The 24,001-nt window shown below is 41.1% G+C and overlaps 1 protein-coding gene across 1 annotated transcript in view; it reads right to left on the bottom strand.

Moving 5' to 3' along the window:
• The window catches only part of FAM227B (family with sequence similarity 227 member B), a 1,130,503-nt gene that overhangs the window by 1,093,725 nt on the left and 12,777 nt on the right, over positions 1-24,001 (bottom strand). The window contains exon 3 of the mRNA XM_077262735.1: positions 2,581-2,634. Within this exon, the coding sequence (XP_077118850.1) occupies positions 2,581-2,634 (54 nt within the window). The remainder of the gene's footprint in view (positions 1-2,580; positions 2,635-24,001) is intronic.

Here is a 24,001-nt window from a genome sequence, read left to right as displayed (position 1 = left end):
TGTTAAGGGCACGGCTAATGTTGTGGGACATGTGCATGTGTAATGCAGGGACAGCACACTGGGAGAAATAGTGGCGACTGGGGACCGAGTACTGAGTGACAGCTGCTGCCATCAGGTTGCGGAAAGCTTCCCTCTCCATGAGCCTAAAAGGCAACATTTAGAGCAAAAGTAGTGGTGAGATGTGGGAATTTAGTAATGTGGCCTGTGGGGCGTTGGCTGTGTATTTGCATTTGCCTTCCAAGAACTGGGATATAGACAACTGAACGCTGTGCTGGGACAAGGACGTGGACGTGCTTGTTGCTAGTTGAGTGTGTGCAACGACAGGTGCAGGGCAGGAGGCATCTTCGCATGCACCATGGACAGGGGGATTGGTTTGCACACACAATAGCGGAAGAAGCAGTGGTGTCACCCGCAGACAATGTTCCTGGACCCTGGGGTTCGGCCCACAAAGTCGGGTGCTTTGCTGCCATGTGCCTGATCATGCTGGTGGTGGTCAGGCTGGTAGTTTTGCTATTCCTGCTGATGATGGCCTGGCAGATGGTTCAAATGGCCTTTTTGAGGTTATCGGCAGAGTCTTTAGAAAAAAAAACAGACTCGTGAAGACTTAACAGTTGTACTGGCAACTTCCGTCATGTTGGTGTTACGGGGAACGGTTGCCTGCCTTCTGTCTGCGGCCACCACACTGCTTCTTCCTGCCTGTTGGGGTGCTGCACCTCCCTGCCGGTGTGCTGCTTTCCTCACTCTGCATGTCCTCCTGCCAGGTTGGGTCAATTACTATATAATTCACTACCTTGTCTTCCACTTCCGCACCCTGGTAGTCCTCCTGACTCTCTGGCAATTGTGTCTCATCATCATCCACCTCTTGTGATACTTTCCCACCGCCGCCTTCGTGTGACCTTGGCTGCTCAAATATTTGGGCATCGCTACATGCAATCTCCACTTGCCCTGCTCCAAGTGGACAGGGAGTGAGGCCTGAATCTATAAGTGGAAAATGAACAGCTCTTCGGAGTGTCCAAGTGTGGGATCAGTTCTCTCCGGGCACTCGGCATGGTGGGAGGAAGGAGGATCAGGGTGAGGAATATGCGGTCCAGACTCATGGCTACTGTGACTTGACCGTGTGGAAGACAGGATGGTGGTGGTGGCAAAATGACTGGAAGCATTATCCACAATCCAACCAACAACCTTTTGACACTGCTTTGGGTTCAATAGTGTTGTGCTGCGGTCCCCTAGTAATTAGGACAGGAAGGTCGGGCGAGAAGATGTGGGTGTTTGTTGTGGCACAATTTCAGCTTGCCCACAGCCTCGGCCTCTGCATGCACCATCAACATCACCATCATGTCCAGTTCCCCATCCCTTGCCACGCACCTTGCCATTTTAAATGGAGGACAATATTTTCCACGTTCACTACAATTGGCTGAATTTGGAGCGACCACACTGCAACAAAATTTAAATAGAGGCCAGGAATTGCAGAATTTTGAGTGCAATTATATGTGATCCGTGTGACAGACAAATCACAGTTTTAAATAGCTGGCCTGTAGGTAACTATTTTTACCAGCAAACTGGTGTCAATAACTTCACTAACACACTGCAACAAAATTTAAATGGAGGCCAGAAATGGCAGAATTTTGAGTGCAATTACAGTATATGTGATTCGTGTGACGGACAAACTACAGTGTAAATAGCTGGCCTGTAGGTTACTATTTTTACCAGCAAACTGGTGTCAATAACTTTGCTAACACACTGCAACAAAATTTAAATGAAGGCCAGAAATGGCAGAATTTTGAGCGCAATTATAAGTGATTCGTGTGTGTTTGACTAAAATATATGATTATATTTAGTGCAAATGTGCAGCTGGATAACTGCATAATACACACTTTAAATGCATGTGCACATGATCAGTACACGCTGCCGGTTGGACGCTGCGTACTTGTCTAGTGTCCAACCCACAGCGTCGAGTTGTTATAGCATAGTGGATTGCGTCCAAAGAAGTCCGAGGATCACCCACGAAGATAGACATGTGGCACATCTTTCCAAACTGCAGCATGCCAATTTCTCTTGCTGAGACACTAGTCTTCGCAAGAGAAATTTCACCCATAGAATGTATTACACGCGGTGAATCTGCACAGTTCAGTGAACACATGCGGATTCACCTGCGTTCAATATAAGGCAGGGCTTTGGATGCAGCGAACATGCACTGACACATCTGGATTGTCTGCACAAACCCTAAGGCACTGGCAGAACATAGCTGTTAAATAGTATCATTTCAATTACTTTAAGCACATACCACACAACGCTAGAAAGACTTGTCCTGCCTTAGCTATCTCTTCTGAAGTTATACTATCCTGTTCTTGAAAGTGCAGGGATTTTATATATATATATATATATATATATATATATATATATATATATATATATATATATATATATATATATATATATATATATATATATATATATATACAACCTATAACAAGGGTGCAGTAACATGTTCCCAAATTTATATAGTATAAACTGTTAGTTCTTGAAGAGACCTGACTAAAAGCTTCTCTAAGTGTGCTGTGAAAACTTTATATGGCTTACCAAATGTTTGAAGTTGAGAAATTCTATAAACATGGCTGGCGGTTTTTGCATATTCTAAAAAGGAAATGGAAAGACAAAATTTAGATAAAATACCATAATAAATAGAATAAATGAAGATTCCAGTAAAGAAAAATGAGGGTGGAAAGTCTATCATATACTATTAGTATGTGTTTTCTGTTTCAACATTGTTTTTACATGAACCGAATGTATTCACAAAACATACCCTACATTGCCTTTAGTAACACAAACAGATGTGTCCATGTCACTAATAGAGAACTTGTGTTAAAGGGGTAATCTGGGACAATATTTATGTCCTACACTAAGAATATGTCATTAATATCAGATAGGTATAGATACCTCAACCAGATTACCCACTGATCTGCTGAATGAAGAGGGTCATATAATGCACAGTTTTGTACATTTGGTAGTGGGTGTCTGTTGTTTGCAGCTCATTGCTATTAATATAAAACTTAGCAGAAAAAATATCTTTCCCATCGAGTTTGAAATGTAATATATTGCCACTTACTAAAACAATATATTGTTGACATGTGTCAATGTCTCAATGTCCTCCTGTCAGCCCTGGTTCTTGATTCTGGCACTTCCAATTTTGTTCTCCTCTTTGTAAACTCCTTCTCTGTCTAAACTTCAGATGTAACAGAAAAGATGATTGGTTTAGCTACTGAAGTACGGTAATCAGTTTTTTGTTTTGAACGTGTTCATTTAGGAGATTGAGTTGGCAAGAAGTTAAATAGACTGTAAATTGCTGCCTCATCTAAAAGCAGAATAAAAGCAGGGGCAGAGATCCTAATTAAACATTGGCCACTTTGTGGTTTCTTGTTGCAGTTTTGATAAAACACTGTTATATCTGCTGCAGCTCTGCTAGTTCTCTCAATATTAAAGGGAACCTGTCACCACAAAAATCGAAGATAAGCTAAGCCCACCAGCATCAGGGGCTTATCTACAGCATTCTGTAATGCTGTAGATAAGCCCCCCATGTATCCTGAAAGATGAGAAAAAGAGGTTAAATTATATTCACCCAGGGGCGGTCCGATCCGATGGGCGTCGCGGTCCGGTCCGGGGCCTCCTATCTTCATCAGATGACGTCCTCTTCTTCTATTCACGCTGCGGCTCCAGCGCAGGCTTACTTTGTCTACCCTGTTGAGGCAGAGCAACGTACTGCAGTGCGCAGGCCCAGAGAGAGGCCCAGCACCTGCGCACTGCATTACTCTGACTGAATAGTCCAATCTACCAAAATATAAAATTAACTAGTGAAGTAAAAATCAAAAAAAGTGAATAGAATTTCATTTTTTTTTCAACTCCACAAAAGAATGCAATAAGCAAAATGTTATTTGCACCAAAAAAGGTACAAAAAAAAGCAAAAAACAAGCTTTCATGCAGATCTATTGATTAAAAATGAAAGATAACGCGTCTCAAAAATTCATGTCAGAAACTATTTTTATTTTATTTTTACAAATAACCAGTTAATAATGATTAAGAAAATAATAATTTTCACCATTAAAATAATTTTTTTTACAAGTTTGCAATTGCTGTAATCATAATAACATGAGGAATCATGTTTCCAGGTCATTTTTACCACCAAATAAATGCCGTAAAACAAAGCCCCAAAAACAATAGTAAAACTGTTCTACAGTATAGTTGTATGTTGTATGGTAAAATAAATGATCTTATTCAAAATTACAACTAGGAAAAAACAAAGCCTCATACAGGTATGTCTACAGAAAAATAAAAAAGTTATTGCTGATATTCAAGTGATAGTTGTCCAGGAAAGTTGCTGTGCAGGGAAAATCATTGAAGCAGACCAACTGCTATTCCTTTATTCTGAGCTTTGATGGTGATCCCAGCATCAAGTTGCTATCAGTTAATATTATGGCCAAAATATGGAAGCTCGCAACCCACGTCAAGGGTCCTCACACATGCAAGTCCTATTACTAAACAGCAAAACCACAAAAAAAGGACTTAGAAATCCTCCAAAAATTATTCAAAAAACACCAGAAAAAAGGCAGAGATGATTACCTGCCCAGGCCTCCAAACAAATGCACTATCATGGTGCGGTGGACCCAATTAAAGATGGCAGCAACACAGGTGCAACAATACCGATAAAACAACCACTCTCAACCTACCAATCCATGGAGGGGGTGGCTGTTTGGTATATGAGTGCACAAAAAATAATCTGTATGTGGCGCTGTTCACGTACAGGTAAAGCAAAGCATCTGGCTTACAGCCTATTAGTGACGCCCATACTTTTAGATCAGGCGGGCTTCAATTGGGTCCACTGCATCCTGATTGGAGGCCTGGGCAGGTAAGCATGTCTTTTTCTGGTGTTTTTTTAATCATTTTTGGAGGATTTCTTAGTCCTTTTTGTGGTTTTGCTGTTTTTAGTGATAGGACTCGCAAGTGTCAGGACCCTTGACGTGGGTTGTGAGCTTCCATATTTTGGCCATAATATCAACCAATACCTCACATATATTTACATGTGTTTTTTGCACTTTATCTTTCAGGGTGCAGTAGGGCCCAGATGGCTCTGTAAATTGTGGCGTCTGTTCACACAGGATGCCTTTTTTCTACCACTTGGCATTTAAAAATATGGGCGTCACTAATAGGCTGTAAGCCAGATGTTCTGCATTACCTGTACGTGAATAGCGCCACATACAGATTATTTTTTGTGCACTAATATACCAAACAGCCCCCTCCTCCATGTATTGGTAGTTTGAGAGTGGTTGTTTCTTCAGTATTGTTGCTCCTGTGTTCCCGCCATCTTTAATTGGATCCACTGTACCCTGATAGTGCATTTGTTTGGAAGCCCGGGCAGGTAAGCATCTCTGCCTTTCTTCTGTTTTTTGAATAATTTTTGGAGTATTTCTAAGTCCTCTTTTTGTGGTTTTGCAGTTAATATTGTGGGTAAACCCTTCTAATTAACTTTTTCATTATAGATTTGAAACTAGCCTATAGGAAAGTCTTGTATCACTGGTTACATGGTATATCAACCAGACTAAACTGAAGAGCCACTGTTTGAGAGAGTTTGTACTCTAACAAAATGTTATCCCATTTGTTCTGGCATATTGATACATGCCTCATTTACTTCTACATAGAGATAATTATTAAAAGGTTCTTAAAAGCATTAGAAGGCTTGAGAATTGTCCATATGTTTACATCCACTTAAATAGACCTTCTGTGTTTATTTAACATTTAAATCCCAGTTGATTTATTCTTTCCACTTGCATGTGTTTTACAGTAAGGCACTGAAAACGTGCCAAGAGGTACAAAAAATATGAATATAGTTTATAATGGGCAGTATAAAGTACTGTATGTGGATATAAAAAAGATAAACATTTAATACTTTAACTTTTATTTTACCTTGAATTACATAACTTTGTGTTACATAACTGCCATGATTCATTTTTAAAGGGAATGAGTTACAGCATCGGTGATAAATAGGAGATCAGTGGGTGTTCAACAGCTTAGACCCCCACCAATCACAAGAATTGAGGTCTGTCATTGCCCAGGAGAGAATTATGACAGGATTTTTACTATAAAATGCAACATAGAAAATATTATTTCATTCCATTACAACTTTTAGCCAACTGTTTGTGACTATGAAGACTGATGAAAAACCTTTGTGGTAAAGCGAAGTCTCAACTGACATATTAATACTCACAACCCCGGAGAAGAAAGAGATGGTAAAACCACCACGACCTATAAGAAGTCTCATTTATCTCTAGCAGTCTCATAGTGAGTGAGTGAATGGAAATGCAACACATATAAACATCCGCCACTTAAATTAAATAGGGAGCACAAGTGATCAATTCACTGAAAAAAGATCAAAAGGAAATCCTCAAAATTAAGTTTACAAATTAATTAATTGCTTCAACCCCTTCACGCTGCAGCCCTTTTTCGTTTTTGCCTTTCCGTTTTTCGCTCCCCTTCTTCCCAGAGCCATAGCTTTTTTACTTTTCTGTTAATAAGGCCATGTGAGGGCTTGCTTTTTGTGGGATGAGTTGTACTTTTAAACGAGACCATTGATTTTACCATGTCGTATACTCGAAAACGGGAAACAAATTCCAAGTGTGGTAACACTGCAAAAAAAAGTGCAATTTCACAACTGTTTTTTGGATTTTATTTTTACGATGTTCACCAAATGCTAAAACTGACCTGCCATTATGATTCTCCAGGTCATCATGAGTTCGTTGACACCAAACATGTATGGGTTGTTTTTTTATTTAAATGGTGAAAAAAATCCAAAGTTTGTTAAAAAAAAAATTGAGTTATTTTCCGAGACCTGTAGCGTCTCCATTTGATCTGGGGCTAGGTTAAGGGCTTATTTTTTGCATGCTGAGCAAATGTTTTTAATTATCCCAATTTGTTGTGGATACGATCTTTTGGTCGACAGCCCGTTATTGCATTTTAATGTAATGTTGCGGCAACAAAAAAAACGTAATTCTGGCGTTTTGACTTTTTTTCGCTATGCTGTTTACCGATCGGATTAATTCTTTTTATATATTGATAGATTGGACGATTCTAAATGCAGCGATACCAAATATGAGTATATTTTATTACTTTTTTGTTTTATTTTGAATGGGTCCATTGGTTAGTGATTTGAACTTTTTTTTTTTATATTTTCAAAAACTTTTTTTTTTTTTACTTTTTGCATGCTTCAATAGTCTCTATGGGACACTAGAAGCTGCGATAACCCGATCGCCTCTGCTACACACAGGCGATGATCACATCGCCTGTATGTAGCAGAAATGCTCACTTGCTATGAGCACTGACCAAGGGGCAGCGCTCTTAGCAATCTGGCAATGACAACCATAGAGGTCTGCTGGAGATCTCTGGTTGTCATGCCGACGCATCGGTGACCCGCGATCATGACTGGGTGACCGATGGATGACATTAGTAACGAGATTCTGGCACAATCACATTAAATGCTGCTGTCAGCAATTGACAGCGGCATTTAACGAGTTAACAGCGCTGGTGGATCGCGATTCCATCCACGGCTGTTAGGGGCACCTGTCAGCTGTTCAAAACAGCTGACATGTGCAGGGAAAGATGTGAGTTCAGCGCCGGAGCCCACATCAAAGGGAGGGACACGACATGCGCAGTACTAGTATGGTGCATATCGTAAAGGGGTTAAAATTAGGGGTCTGTTAAAATATAACGTTTACTAGATATCCTTAAAAAAGAGGCACTACGAAAGCAAAAAATATACCAAACATAAATGTGTACAAACAAGTGAGAATCGGACTATGTAGTAATTGGTTTCCTAAACAATTAAATTCTTGCATGCAAAAAATGAACCTATCTTATCCCCAGATGGTGAGGAGCCTTAGTGTGTATTCCTCTCAGGGAAATAAAATGATCTCCCATAAAGGTATTATGAACGTAGCTGTATTCAATAAGCAAATTTATTCGAATAAATGTGAAAATAAACCTATAGGAGACCATAGAGATGCACTTAGTGGTACATTGCTAATTATAATGTTATTGCACAGGTCTTAGGTGCAACATATAATACTGCACCAGCCCTAGATAGAAGTCATTCATTAGAAGATGTTATAACCAGAGCTGTGGAGTCAGTAAGCCAAACCTCCGACTCCAACTCTTTAATATCCCCGACTCTGATTCCCTTATGCATGGCTCATGTTTAAGTGATAAATTTACTGTAGTAAAATGGTAACTTCAGGCTTTTCATGACCATTATGATACAATAATCACGTCATTTACTAGCTTTAATCTTGTTTTACTGTTCACTCTAGCAGTTCTGAGATGAGTGAAGGCATTCCTTCCCAGTGCTTTTTTCCTCTAATCTGTAGAGGAAAAGGTCACAACGGAGCATGTACATAAAGTACAGCACAGATTCATCTCGATTCATCTCAACTAAAAGCAGAGATCCTTAGATCAGGAACAGAACAGACATTTATAGGACATTTCATAACTTTCCCAATTCTTATCAAAAAAATACAGCACATACCGCATTGTACTGTACACAATTTATTATAGATTTTAGGAGGTGCTCCACTATATACCAACTCCAACTCCGACTTCATCTCCACATAACTGGCTATAACTCAAGCCCTAAGTGCAGAACATTTTATTGCGCAAGCCCTGAGAGTGCCACAAGGTAGGATATGTTATTGAAGAATCCCTAAGTACAGGATGTTATTGCAGAAACCCAGAGAGTGCCACTGGGTAGGAAAGGTTATTGCAGAAGCCCTAAGTATAGATTGGCAGAAAGCTGCCAATCTGTGGTGGGGGTGGGGTCATACAGAGCTCATGAATATGAAGGACTACAGGTCATCAGGTTAGCAAATTTATTAGTCCTCTACTAGTCTTGACTTTATTGAAACTATAATAAAGAGTCCAGTAAGTGACACATAGCGGGAATCAGGGTCTTTATCTCTACATTATGCTTTCTAGGGGAAGCAATGAAATAAACTGCAGTTTTTAATTTATTAGGTTTTAGAACAGTTATATGATGAACACAAATACTAAATAGTTTAGGGTGTAAGCTAATGAAGAGTTTTGGGGAAAAAATTTTTGCTGCACAAAAAAACACAGCATCTTACAGTTACAGAAAAGTGGATGGGATTTTAAGAAATCTCATGTCAACTATGCTTTATGTATAGATTTACCCCATAGAATTGCATTAATTGCGAAAAATCCACAACTAAAAAAAAAAACATGTGTTTTTAGTTTGTTTCCATTACAGAAACACACAAAAAAAGGATTTAATCTGCATATGACTTATCAAATCTGACAAATACATTTTTGGCCAGGTGTGTCTGGAGGTAGATATACAGCATTTGCATTTTAAAATGTATTTTTTTGAGGGAGCAAATGAGATAACTCCTTTAACAGTTAGACAGGATGCAGACAGGTTGTCTCATGGCCTTGAAATACAAGGTATATTATAAAAAGTTTTATAAAATAAAATTATTTAAAATTCAGATTTGGTGAAAGTTTCTTAAAAAAAGAGCGTTGAGGAAAATGTGTATGCTACTTAATAAAGTAAATTAAAATGTTATCAAAATTTTCCTCATGCAACTTAAAGGTTTCTTGCAGCTATGGTGATGTTAAGGAGCAATCAATCAGGGAGAAGGTTAATGTCAAAAATATGTGTGCTGCCATGGTTCTCTAAAGATGTTGCTGAAGGAAAGTAGGAAACATTCAAATTGTAGCACCCGTATGGATTGTATCCTCTTCAAACATCAAAGGGCAACTCAATTTCCATCCATTATGTCCATTTTAAACTGGCATCTGGATCAACTTAAAGCAGAGGTAAAGCTGTCTAGCTCCCATGTCATCACCCATGGAGATGGGAGGATAGTTTACTTAGGTCATTCTACAGTTTGGCAGATCATCTGTATTTGACTTGTCACGCAGAATTAACTCTTTGCACTCATTTTTGCACCTCAAATTATTTTATATGGCAAAAGGTTTTGTTTTGTTTTTACAAATTTATTACTATTGGGTAGGCTGGTACTCAATCCAATTAAATTTAAGTTGAAATGTGATTTGGCTTAAATAAATGCAATGAGGTTTAACATCAAGATGCTAATTAGGAAAATGTCCAAATTAGATATTACAGTCCCTTGTTACAACTCCAAGCAGTAAGCGGCATTCACATATAAGCGTCGTGTCACAATAGTATGGACATTGATTTATAGACCAGATGTGGGTCTCCTGACCCGAACTTGACAACCTCATAGGCATACATGAGGCTGTCAAGTTCAGGTCAGGAAACCACAGCCAGTCTGTAACTCACGGTTCATACTCAGATTGTGACAGATTTGTGAATGCAGCCTTAGTCTGAGAATAATGATAAGTTTAATAATTTTTAAGGTTGAAAGTTACACATAAAACCATCGAGTTCAATCTCTTAGGTTATAGTTTGGGTTATTTAGTGTATTTTGGCCAGCCAGCCAAAACAGCTCAACTTTGATGTGCTGAGCTAGCGCTCCGCATCTTTCATAAAATTGTGGTGGTATGGTTCCCTACACTGACTTTGGAGTTGGCTGTCCAATCAATGTCTGATTTTCATTAGTTGATATTAGTTAATAAAACTTGAAAATTACTTTTGTCAGATTCCAGTTTTTTTCAGTGGCCATTGTGGGTTTTTCTTTCATTGACAGAAGGATACCAAAAATTTTATCAATGTCTGTATAAAGTGGCATGTAAAAGTTTGGGTACCCCTAGTCAAAATTACTGTTATTGTGAACATTTAAGCAAGTTGAAGATGAAATGATCTATAAAAAGCCAAAAGTTATAGAGGATATCCGGGGCTTTAGAAAAAAAGGCATGTAGTTGCTAACAGAAGCAACTATGTGTCTGTTTACCCGACTCTGGTCATTGACTGCTCCTGCCAGACATTCAGCTACTCCCTGTCAACAGAGTAGAAGTGTCATGCTGATTGACAGCCTAAGTGAGGGAAGCGACTATCAATCAGCATGACGCCAGTAGTCCCATCATCAACAGGAAGAGAAACTGCTGCTCTACTGACAGGGAATAGCTGAATCTCTGGCAGGAGCGGTCAATGACCAGCGCTGGGTACATCAGGCAGATGGTTGGCTCGGTTAGCAACTACATGCCTTTTTTAAAAAGACCCAGATAACCCCTTTAAAGATGACACACTTCCTTTGTATTGTATGCAATACATATATTGTAAGATGACCACCAGACAGGTCCTTGAGGGGAGATATGTGTCCTGCGGTGAAGCTCGGAAGCATGCTCCAGCACATATAGTGCTGAGAGAGTTCTTAGGCCAATCCAGGGCCAGATTTTATGAGCAGGCATAAGAGATGGGTGGGAATGAATGCTCACATATACCTTCCCCAGGGGCGTGATTTGTCAGATAAAATCGAGACCAAGTGTCTCATTCAGTGTCTGTGACTGGAGGTCTGGAGGCCTCCAGCGTGTTTGCTAAAGACACCGACCTGAGCGGGCGGATCCGCAGTGCTATATAGACTGTTTATTTTCTCATTGTTCTCATTTTGTGCCGGAGAAGGCTTTCCTTTATTTGCTTGTTCTAAAGCAGGTTTATGGAGTTTTAATAAATCTGACTGGACGTTTTTGTGAAAACAATTTCCTGTGCCTACCTCAACCACAGCTGAGCGAGTACAAATCTCTACAATTGGTGTTTCAAATGCGGGCAGTGATCCAGGAAAACACATAGTGGCTGTGACAAACCACATATCCTGGGTAAAATTCGCCATCCAGCACGAGACGTCCAGAAGCATGGAGATTGTGAAACATTAATGACCTTGTAGGGGGCATTCAGAGTAGAATTTCAATATTTGCAGATGACACTAAACTCTGCAGGGTAATCAATACAGGGGAGGACAATTTTATATTACAGGATGATTTATGTAAACTAGAAGCTTGGGCTAATAAATGGCAAATGAGCTTTAATGGGGCTAAATGTAAGGTCATGCACTTGGGTAGAAGTAATAAAATGTATAACTATGTGCTTAATTCTAAAACGCTGGGCAAAACCGTCAATGAAAAAGACCTGGGTGTATGGGTGGATGACAAACTCATATTCAGTGGCCAGTGTCAGGCAGCTGCTACAAAGGCAAATAAAATAATGGGATGCATTAAAAGAGGCATAGATGCTCATGAGGAGAACATAATTTTACCTCTATACAAGTCACTAGTTCGACCACACTTAGAATACTGTGCGCAGTTCTGGTCTCTGGTGTATAAGAAAGACATAGCTGAACTGGAGCGGGTGCAGAGAAGAGCGACCAAGGTTATTAGAGGACTGGGGGGTCTGCAATACCAATATAGGTTATTACACTTGGGGCTATTTAGTTCGGAAAAACAAAGACTAAAGGGTGATCTTATTTTAATGTATAAATATATGAGGGAACAGTACAAAGACCTTTCTGATGATCTTTTTAATCATAGACCTGAGACAGGGACAAGGGGGCACCCTCTACGTCTGGATGAAAAAAGGTTTAAGCATAATAACAGACGCGGATTCTTTACTGTAAGAGCAGTGAGACTATGGAACTCTCTGCCATATGATGTTGTAATGAGTGATTCATTACTTAAATTTAAGAGGGGACTGGATACCTTTCTGGAAAAGTATGTTACAGGGTATATACACTAGATTCCTTGATAGGGCGTTGATCCAGGGAACTAGTCTGATTGCCGTATGTGGAGTTGGCTTACTCTTTGCCACATGGTTTTTTTTGCCTTCCTCTGGATCAACATGTTAGGGCATGTTAGGTTAGGCTATGGGTTGAACTAGATGGACTTAAAGTCTTCCTTCAACCTTAATAACTATGTAACTATGTAACTATGAATACAAAGCATTTAAGGAAACCAGGATGGATGAACACAGAACTTAAACACATGCTGAAGAGCAAGAAAGAAATGTTTATCAAATGGAAAGAAGGAGGCATATCTAAAGTAGAATATAATGCTGTCTGCAGAACCTGCAGGGCACAAATCAGATTAGTTAAAGCTGACAATGAATTAAGGTTTGCAAGAGACGTCAAAAGCTGTAAAAAGGATTTTGGGGATATGTCAAAAGTAAAAGAAAAGTCTAAGATGGTATAGGATTTTTAAAGGATGAAAATGATGAAGTGGTAAGAAAGGATGTTGAGAAGGCCGAACTTTTAAATTCCTATTTTGTATCTGTTTTCTCTCGGAAAGGAAATGTAACATCAACTGATCTTCACTGTCCTATTAAAGGATTAGAAGAATCCAGGATATCTATAAACAAGCTAGTGAGGAAACACTTAGCTAACAGAAATTAATTCAAGTCTCCAGGTCCAGATGAATTAATTACACCCCAGAGCACTGAAGGAGATAGCCGAATACATTTTTGAACCACTCTCCATAATCTTTGAAAATTCTTGGAGACCAGGAGAAGTCCCAGAAGACTGGAGAAGAGCAAATGTCATTCCTATCTTCAAAAAGGTGAAGAAGGTGGACCTAGGGAACTATAGGCTGGTGAGACTGACTTCCATACCAGGAAAGATCTTTGAACAAATTATTAAACAACATGTATGCAAGTACCTGGATAAGAATGAAGTGATTAACCAGAGTTAGCATGTTTTTGTAATTAATAAGTCATGTCAGACTAACTTAATTTCCTTCTATGACAGAATCACTGACTGGGTGGATCAGGGAAATGCTGTAGATATAGTATAACTTGATTTCAGCAAAGCATTTGACAAAGTATCAATTTGTTGAAAAAATGACTAAGTATGGAATGGACAAGGCAACGGTTAGGTGGATTTATAACTGGCTTAGTGATCAGACCCAAAGAGTGGTCGTAAATGGCTGCACATCTGGTTGGAAGAATGTCTCAAGTGGGGTACCACAGGGTTATGTCCGGGGCCCTGTATTGTTCAACATCCTAATCAATGATTTAGATGAAGAAATTGAGGGTACACTAATTAAATTAGCTGATGACACAAAGCTAGGAGGGATAGCTAATACGAGAGAGAGGACTCAAAAAGATATAAATAAACTGGAGTGGTGGGCAGCAACTAACAGAATGGTTTTTAACAAGGAAAAATGCAAAGTACTACATCTGGGCAATAAAAATGAAAGAAGCCTTTACAGAATGGGAGGCATAGGGCTAAGCAACAGCACATGTGAAAAAGACTTGGGTATACTAATAGATCATAAACTGAACATGAGTCAACAGTGTGATGCAGCAGCAAAAAAGGCAAATGCTATTCTGGGATGTATTAACAGAAGGAAGCATACAGTCTAGATCACGTGAAGTCATTACTGCCCTCTACTCCTCTTTGGTCAGACCTCACCTGGAATACTGTGTCCAGTTTTGGGCACCACATTTTAAAAAAGACATCAACAAACTGGAGCAAGTTCAGAGAAGAGTGACCAGAATAATGACCGGTCTGCAAACCATGTCATATGAGGAACGGTTGCAGGATTTGGGAATGTATAGCTTGCAAAAAAGAAGACCGAGAGGAGACTTAAAGGGAACCTGTCACCCCGCAGGGCGTTTTTAAAAGAGCCACCTTCAGCAACACTAAGACTGCATTCTGTGAAGGTGGCTCTTATGTTTAGCATCTCTAGGAATGCTGAAATATTCACTTTTATAAATTGCCCGCCATACCTATATTGTGTCCAGGAGGTTTGTCTTCTCCCCCAGTGTCAACCGCCTCCGAGATGTCAATCATCTCCCTCTTTCGTCTGTGCGCTGCCTCCTGTGTTCAAATACATGCCCGGCGCCTGCGCTCTGCAATAATTTCTCGGGCATGCGCCGTGCCGGCTGCTCGGGAACTTACATCAGGATATCGCACCTGCGCAAAGCGGAGGCCCCAGATCCCGCCCCGCAGTGTGCGAGACTTCGGCACTATCTTCAATGGAGCACGGTGTCCCGCTCCACTGCGCAGGCACCAGATTCCCAGCCCTGCAGTGTGAATACATAATAACACACTGCGGGGCGGGATCTGGGGTCTCGGCTACACGAAGGCGCCGGTGACATCACGACAGAGAGGAGGCGGTGCCCGGAGGACACAGGGGAATGTTTGACATCTCGGAGGCGGTTAACACCAGGGGGAAGACAAACCTCCTGGACACAATAGTGGTATGGCAGGCAATTTATAAAAGTGAATATTTCAGCATTCCTAGTGATGCTAAACATAAGAGTCACCTTCACAGAATGCAGCCTTAGTGCTGCTGAAGGTGGCTCTTTTACTTAAAAACGCCCTGGGGGGTGACAAGTTCCCTTTAATAGCTGTCTACAAATATCTCAAGGGCTGTCACATTGTAGAAGGATCATCTTTAGCCTCTTTGCACAAGGAAAGACTAGAAGCAATGGGATGAAACTGAATGGGAGACACAGATTAGATATTAGAAAAACTTTTTGACAGTTAGGGTGATCAATGAGTGGAACAGGCTGCCACAAGAGGTGGTGACGAGTTCTCCTTCCATGGAAGTTTTCAAACAGAGGCTGGACAGACAAACCGTATGTCTGGGATGACTTAGTGAATCCTGCTTTGAGCAGGGGGTTGGACCAGATGACCCAGGAGGTCCCTTCCAACTGTATCATTCTATGATTCCATACATTCCCTTCCGAGGCGCTGCAATCCTGAGTTGCCCAGGTAGATCCCCGGAATGCTGATGAACTGGTGGGTCTTATCGAAAGGTACCTCGTATTTTGCATATCCTGCCTGCAGAGCTGTCCCTCAACCAGGCGAGGGACCGCAGGCATGCCTCATAACAGTGAACAGAGTGCAAACGACTGGCCTGCTGGAATCTGGTCATTTGTTAACCCTAGTGAGGGCCACAATACCTCATCGGTTGGTTCCTGGGGAGATGGTGGGCGTCCGCTGTATCCATGGGGACGCTAAGAACTACTTTGTGGCCCGAATGTTCATAGACACAAACTGTGGTACCGTGTCCCATGTGGTGGGCGAAGTCAAGGACCTATTGCACCCTATTTTAATAGGGCGGGACTTTGCGTTATTTTGGGACTTGTGGGGGAATGGGAGTATGCCTGGTTGTCCAGACAAAAGCCAGGTCCCTCTCAAAGAAACCTTGTCGCAGGCCGCAGCTGACGGGTTTCCTTTATGTGTCCTTGTTGGCGATGCGGATGAAGACGCATCCCCAGAGGCCAACATCCTTTAGCTGGAGGTGTCGGGGGAAAACTTTGGAACCACCCAACTCAAGGATTTAACTCTAAATGGTAATCTGAAACATTTAAGTTTGACAGGCAACCAAAAGAATAGGAAACAGTGGGAATGAAAAGTATTCAGACCCCCTTTAATTGTTACTGCAGAAATTCTGTTGTAACCTTGGCCAGATCTGCGCCTTGCCATAATTGTCTCTGAGCTCCTTGGCCAGTTTCTTTGACCTCAGGATTCTCATTTGGTCTGTCATGCACTGTAAGCTCTTAAATAGACAGGTGTGTGACAGGTTTAATTAAACACAGCTGGACTCCAATGAAGGAGTAGAACCATCTCAAGGAGGATCTCAAGGAAATGGACAGCATGTGACTTACATATGAGTGCCTGAGCAAAGGGTCTGAATACTTATGACCATGTGATATTTCAGTTTTTCTTTTTTAGTCTACATTAATGAGAAAAAAAGAACTTTTTTGAATTTACCAAATGGCTGCACTGCAAAAAAAGAGTGAAAAATGTAAAGGGGTCTGAATACTTTCTGTACCCACTGTATATTCTCTTATGCGAGATAATTAGCTTGATTATGCTAATAACACTAGGCTCTGATCAGAGTTTGATCTGAGGGTCAGCTTACTGTAATTTAATTCTCTAGCATGCAAGAATCAGAGCACAGGTGTGGAGAAGACGGAGAACTTAATTTCTCTACCTTCTCCTTTGTCTGAGTCATCGGACGCTGTACTGCATTCGGATGACATCCGAGTGCAGTCCAATGTTTTTACACACACCCATAGACTTGAAAGGGCCGTGATTTGCAGAGCCACTCGCAGCGTGCTGCAATTTTTTTTCTCATGCCACATCAGCATGAGAAAAAAAGAGCAGATTTGCACTGCCCCATAGAAAAAACTTGAGCAGAGTGGTTTCCAATGAATCACAGGATAGCACTCGTCCGATTAATATGGTCATGTGAGCGAACCCTAGAACAGAATTTCAGCCCCAGTCTGGCCCTGAAACCAGGAAATATCCACCAGGTTAAAAGCAAAGCATATTTACATTATTTAATCAGCTTTATAAAATTATTAGAGAAAAGGTTAAAAGTAGCAATATAGCCTGAATCACATTATAGCTGTTTTATGCAACAGTAGAGATCCGGCTGGATGTAGCTGCTACCAGCTCTGAACATCCAATCCTGATAATGCTTCCAGCCACTTCACAGCTGGTAGTAATTACAGCTTCTTCTGCCTTATTTATCGGTTTCAGTATCCATTGCACAAGATTATTGGCGCTTAGTCCTCTCGTAATTGTACTTTATCCAAGTAAAGTTATCCAGCACTAAAGAGTCTCACAGTAAATTACATATTTATTAGATTTAGTGACTATCATTTCATTCTGGAGAGTACATCCAACACGTATTGTCTCCCATCGTGTTGGTAAAGCTGCCTGCAAGTCTGCCTGGATCACAAATAGAATGCTGCACTCGTACAATTCCACCAGCATTTATGAATGAGCTGCCATATCAACCACAATCCTATTAAGATCTCGGTATGTCTGGAATATAAACATGCTAGACTAAAATGAAGACATAATTAATCTAAATAAATAAACATGAACTCTTTAGGCACAAGGGGCTTGATTCAAAGCTTTCATGCCAGAATTCGGCCATAAAACCTTTGAAAATTTGTAAAATTTTAGGCACCTAAATTTTGTGACTTTTGGCGCTTTCACGCCAGTTTATCGCAGCTCTGCCAAAATGGGCGTGACCGTGTATACAGGGGGCGTGACTTCACACCTCATCTAATTCATGACAGATAAGCTGTGGTATTCCATATGCCAGAAATCTCACTATAGTACCTCAATGGAGTGAGATTTCTGGCGCAGCGCAAGGAGGGGCACGTCACTCATCAGACACTCCATGAAGAAGCATGCACCTTTTCATGAATCTAGAACGTTTGACTCCAGCACACCCTGACTTCATACAGTGATCAGCTTAAAGGGAGTCAGTTGGCTACTTCATTCTGCCATCTCCGACAGTGGCATACAATAGTGACAGGAACAGTCTTCAGCAGTGTGTCATGTATTATTACGTATAGTGAGCATCAATAAAACAGAGACGTGTGCACTGGCATCTTTACCAGAAATAACTGGAAATCAATATCAGTGGCAATAAATAGACAAAAGGTGCAGAGTTAACAATTTATCTTATTTACATATATATACTGCTCAAAAAAATAAGGGAAACACTAATTTCCCACATCCTAGATATCACTGAATGAAATATTCCAGTTGTAAATCTTTATTCATTACATAGTGGAATGTGTTGAGAACAATAAAACCTAAAAATTATTAACGTAAATCACAACTAATATCCCACAGAGGTCTGGAGTTGGAATGATGCTCAAAGTCAAAGTGGAAAATGAAGCTACAGGCTGATCTAACTTCAGTGGAAATGCCTCAAGACAAGGAAATGATGCTCAGTAGTGTGTGTGGCCTCCACGTGCCTGTATGACCTCCCTACAATGCCTGGGCATGCTCCTGATGAAGCAGCAGATGGTCTCCTGAGGGATCTCCTCCCAGACCTGCACTGAAGCATCCGCCAACTCCTGGACAGTCTGTGGTGCAACGTGACGTTGGTGGATGGTGTGAGACATGATGTCCCAGATGTGTTCAATCGGATTCTGGTCTGGGGAACAGGCGTGCCAGTCCATAGCTACAATGCTTTCATCTTGCAGGAACTGCTGACACACTCCAGCCACATGAGGTTTGGCATTGTCCTGCATTAGGAGGAACACAGGGCCAACCGCACCAGCATATGGTCTCACAAGGGGTCTGAGGATCTCATCTCTGTACCTAATGGCAGTCAGGCTACCTCTGGCGAGCACATGGAGGGCTGTGCGGCCCTCCAAAGAAATGCCACCCCACACCATTACTGACCCACTGCCAAACCGGTCATGCTGAAGGATGTTGCAGGCAGCAGATCGCTCTCCACGGCATCTCCAGACTCTGTCACGTCTGTCACATGTGCTCAGTGTGACCCTGCTTTTATGTGTGAAGAGCACAGGAAGAAAGTGGAGAATTTGGGTTGTTAGGCTGTGATCACAATCCCCATCTGTGGATGTCGGGCACTCAGACAATCCTCATGGAGTCGGTTTCTAACCATATGTGCAGACACATGCACATTTGTGGCCTGCTGGAGGTCATTTTGCAGGGCTCTGGCAGTGCTCCTCCTGTTCCTCCTTGCACAAAGGCTGAGGTAGCGGTCCTATTGCTGGGTTGTTGCCCTCCTATGACCCCTTCCACATCTCCTGGTGTACTGGCCTGTCTCCTGGTAGCACTTCCAGCCTCTGGACACTACTCTGACAGACACAGCAAACCTTCTTGCCACAGCTCGCATTGATGTGTCATCCTGGATGAGCTGCACTACCTGAGCCACTTGTGTGGGTTGTAGAGTCCATCCCATGCTACCACGAGTGTGAAAGCACAACCAACAATCAAAAGTGACCAAAACATCAGCCAGAAAGCATTTTTTACTGAGTTGTGGTCCATGGTCCCCACATGCAGAACCACTCCTTTATTGAGTGTGTCTTGATAATTGCCAATAATTTTCATCTGTTGTCTATTCCATTTGCACAACAGCATGTGAAATTGATTGTCAAACAGTGTTGCTTCCAAAGTGGACAGTTTGATTTCACAGACGTTTGATTTACATGGAGCTATATTCTGTTGTTTAAGTGCTCCCTTTATTATTTTGAGCAGTGTAGATCGAGTAAAACTATACAAGAAATCAAAACACATGAGTAAGCAATACGCAAGCAAGTCTGAGAGAGATTACTATAACATAAAGGTCATAAAATGAAAACATACAAAATCATTTGTAGGAGTGGTGGAGCTGATGGTCTGCTCCCTGACACTCTAAGGGGTTATACTATTTTATATTCATGCATGTTGTCAAGCATAAAACCCTCTGGGGCTGCAGTCTAGCCTAGGCAGTGTTAATTGTAGAGGCCGGCCCAATTTGGGGAGGGGAACTGAGAGTTAGTACCAAGTTCTGGAAGTGACAGTTCAGTGGAGGACAGTAGAGTGAAGTGGCAGGAGCAGTCTGACGCAATAGGCTGCTAGGGACAAAGTGGGCCTAATGCTCGGCGCAGTGGATTGCCAAAAATACCATTTCATGTCATTTTGTCTGCCAGCTTGGGAACCTCTAGATGGATGTCGGGGCCCTTGAGTGCACTCAGCCTGTGAAGCTACAAACTCTAGGAGGAGGGAGGTGTTGCAATTCAGGTGCACTGCTAGTGGTGGAGAAAAGTTCCTAGTGCTAGGGAAGAAAGCAAGAGGGACACTCTACCCATACCAAAAACCAGGACTGAAGTCCACCCGGTACCTATGTGAAAGGCGAACACCTGTTGGGCCTTATCCTATTTGCCTGTTTGTAAAAACTGCCAGCTGTCAAGTAAAAGTTTGATTGTTTTACGAATCCCGTGTCCTCTGGCTTGTCAAAGAGGCCCATGGGCCATGAATAAATGTGATGCATCCCACACACAGCAGCACGCCGGTAAGGGGACACGTGTTGTCTGTAGAGTGCCACAGCGAGTCGGAGCAGCAGCTCGCCCATGACTACCTCACTTGGGCACATTACACATTCATAGCTGACCATAAAATAATAAGTACCATTGTCAAGGTCACATAATGCTCTCTGAACTGGAAGCAAGATGCAAGTTAGCGAGGGTAAAAGAGAACAAAAAAATTTTGATTGACAGTTATCTATTTCTATAATTAGAGGTCTGCAAACTATTGTGATCTGATCATAAACAGGATATGATCAAACATTTTTAGCATGACACTATCCTCATTATGGGTTGGTACTAAATCTCCTACTTTTTAAAGTGATTTAAATGTGCATTTGGGACACAGTAGTTAGACTTTAAGTGGCAAGCTTTGTCTGCCTCACAAAATCCATTGACATATACAATGTTCATTTACACATCTCTAATCCCCCAAATTTCAATTTCTAGACCCTTAAAGGAATCAGGCCCTAGATTCAAAAGTCTGATTTATTTTTTGTTGTATAATGGACTGGTCAAATGTTAAAGAGAACCTGCCAGCAGGATTGTGCATCAGACTTTTGAATCTAGGGCCTGATTTTTTTTATATATAAATATATATATATATATATATATATATATATATATATATATATATATATATATAGACTGCATTTAGGAAATAATGCCCTAGACCAGCGGTTTCAAATTCAGCTGGGTGAATGAGCCACACATAGATAAAATTTGAATATGAAGGGTCGCTTTCTTTACGGGAGAAGATGACACCATCATTTTTCTACATGATGTTTTGATCGTCATTTTCTTTTACATTTTTGGCGTGTGTTTTATTCTTTTTAATGTGTAAGGGTTCACGTATTTGCGGCAGGAGGAAAGCAGGAGACACGTTCTCTTAAAAGTCCATGTGGGCTTATTTTCTCCATAAATCCGGCAGCAACAACAAAAGGTTCATGGCCTTTAGAACAGGCAAAACAAGACAAATGTCCTTAGCCAGATTCTGATCCCTCAGGCCTGTGGGCACAGGCTGGGGCAATGTATAGCACGCAGGCTCGGTCAGGAGCCCTACACGCTGGAGGCCTTCTACCTCATAAGACACAGACCATGTGCCAAACAGCCTCTATTAGGTAGGCTGTAACCACACCCACATGTGAGGTATATGGGTAGCCAGACTCGCCCATCTCTCATAGCTACCCGCAACCCAGACCTAGGTGCACCAAACAACATCCCAGTGCTCATGTGCACTAAAGCAAAATACTCCGGGTTGCATCGCAGGGAGCAGCCATCTCTGCGACACATACCTCCCATTGACTACACGGCCATTAGCCTCCTTACAAATTGTATTTATTATATGGGTTACGGTACAGGTCATCTTTTTTACTTCAGTTTTTGCATAAAACATCATTTTTAGTGGTCAAATATTTTTCCTACTTTTTTTCTCCCAATCTGCCTTATATACACTGTGTTCTAAGTTATTATGCAAATTGGATTTAAGTGTCAAAACGATTTAATTGTTTTGTTTTTCAAATAAACTCATGGATGGCATTGTGTCTCAGGGCTCAATGGATCACTGAAATCAATCTTAAACACATGATAATTAGTTTTCCAGGTGATTCTAATTAAAGGAAAACTACTTAAAAATGATGTTCCACATTATTAAGCAGGCCACAGTTTTCAAGTAACATGGGAAAGAAAAAGGATCTCTCTGCTGCCGAAAAGCATCAAGTAGTGCAATGCCTTGGTCAAGGGATGAAAACATTAGATATTTCTTGAAAATGTAAGTGTGATCATCTTACTGTTAAGAGATTTGTGGCTGAATCTGAGCACAGTCGTGTTTGTGCTGATAAAGGCATAATGAGGAAGGTTTCTGCCAGGCAAGTTCATCGGATAAAGAGAGCAGCTGCTATAAAGCCATTACAAACCAGCAAACAGATATTTGAAGCCGCTGATGCCTCTGGAGTCCCTCGAACCTCAAGGTGTAGGATCCTTCAAAGGCTTGCTTTGGTTCATAAACCTACTATTCGGCCACCCCTAAACAGTGTTCACAAGCAGAAACGGTTGTAGTGTGCCCAGACATACATGAAGACTAATTTTCAAACAGTCTTGTTTACTGATGAGTGTCGAGCAACCCTGGATGGTCCAGATGGATGGAGTAGTGGATGATTGGTGGATGGCCACCATGTCCCAACAAGGCTGCAACGTCAGCAAGGATGTGGAGGAGTCATGTTTTTGGACGGAATCATGGGGAAACAGCTGGTAGGGCCCTTTAAAGTTCCTGAAGATGTGAAAATGATCTCTGCAAAGTATATAGAGTTTCTGACTAACAACTTTCTTCCATGGTATAAAAAGCAGAAACGTGCCTTGAGGAGCAAAATCATCTTCATGCATGACAATGCACCATCTCATGCTGCAAAGCATACCTCTGAGTCATTGGCTGCTATGGGCATAAAAGGAGATAAACTCATGGTGTGGCCACCATCTTCCCCTGACCTCAACCCTATAGAGAACCTTTGGAGTATCATCAAGCAAAAGATCTATGAGGTTGGGAGGCAGTTCACATCCAAACAGCAGCTCTGGGAGGCTATTCTGACTTCATGCACAGAAATACAAGCAGAAACTCTCCAAAAACTCACAAGTTCAATGGATGCAAGAATTGTGAAGGTGATATCAAAGAAAGGTTCCTATGTTAACATGTAACTTGGCCTGTTAGGATGTTTTGGAGTTAAATAGCTTTTTTGTTCAGTGAACGTGACCTCTTAATGCTGCAAATTCCACAAATGAGCATTTTCAGTTCTTTAAAACATATCAAATGTCTAGAAATTCTACTGTGCCTAATAATTTGGAACAGTGCATTTTGAGGTTTTATTCATTTTGGAGATTATACTGTTATCATTGGGAGGTTTCTTCAATAAAATTCGATGTATACTCTAACGGGTGATTACTTTTATTAGACTGACTGTCATTTGCACCAACCATTTAGGAAAATCCGAGAAAAATATAATTTGCATAATAATTTGGAACATAGTGTATTAATTCGGGTCCCAATCCTGTAATAATGTCCCTAGTCCTGTGATAATCTACCCAATCCTGTAATAATGTCCCCCGTACAGTAATAATGTCCCTCAGCCTGTAATAATGTTCTTCATCCTGTAAAAATGTCCCCAATTCTGTAATAATGTTCTCCGTCTTGTTGGAACGGTCCCCGTTTTGTAGTAATGTCCCTTGTCCTGTTATAATGTCTCTCAA

This window comes from Ranitomeya variabilis, chromosome 5 (assembly GCF_051348905.1).
Source record: "Ranitomeya variabilis isolate aRanVar5 chromosome 5, aRanVar5.hap1, whole genome shotgun sequence".
NCBI classification, from domain to species: Eukaryota; Metazoa; Chordata; class Amphibia; order Anura; family Dendrobatidae; genus Ranitomeya; species Ranitomeya variabilis.
This window is presented reverse-complemented; position numbering and strand designations above follow the sequence as displayed.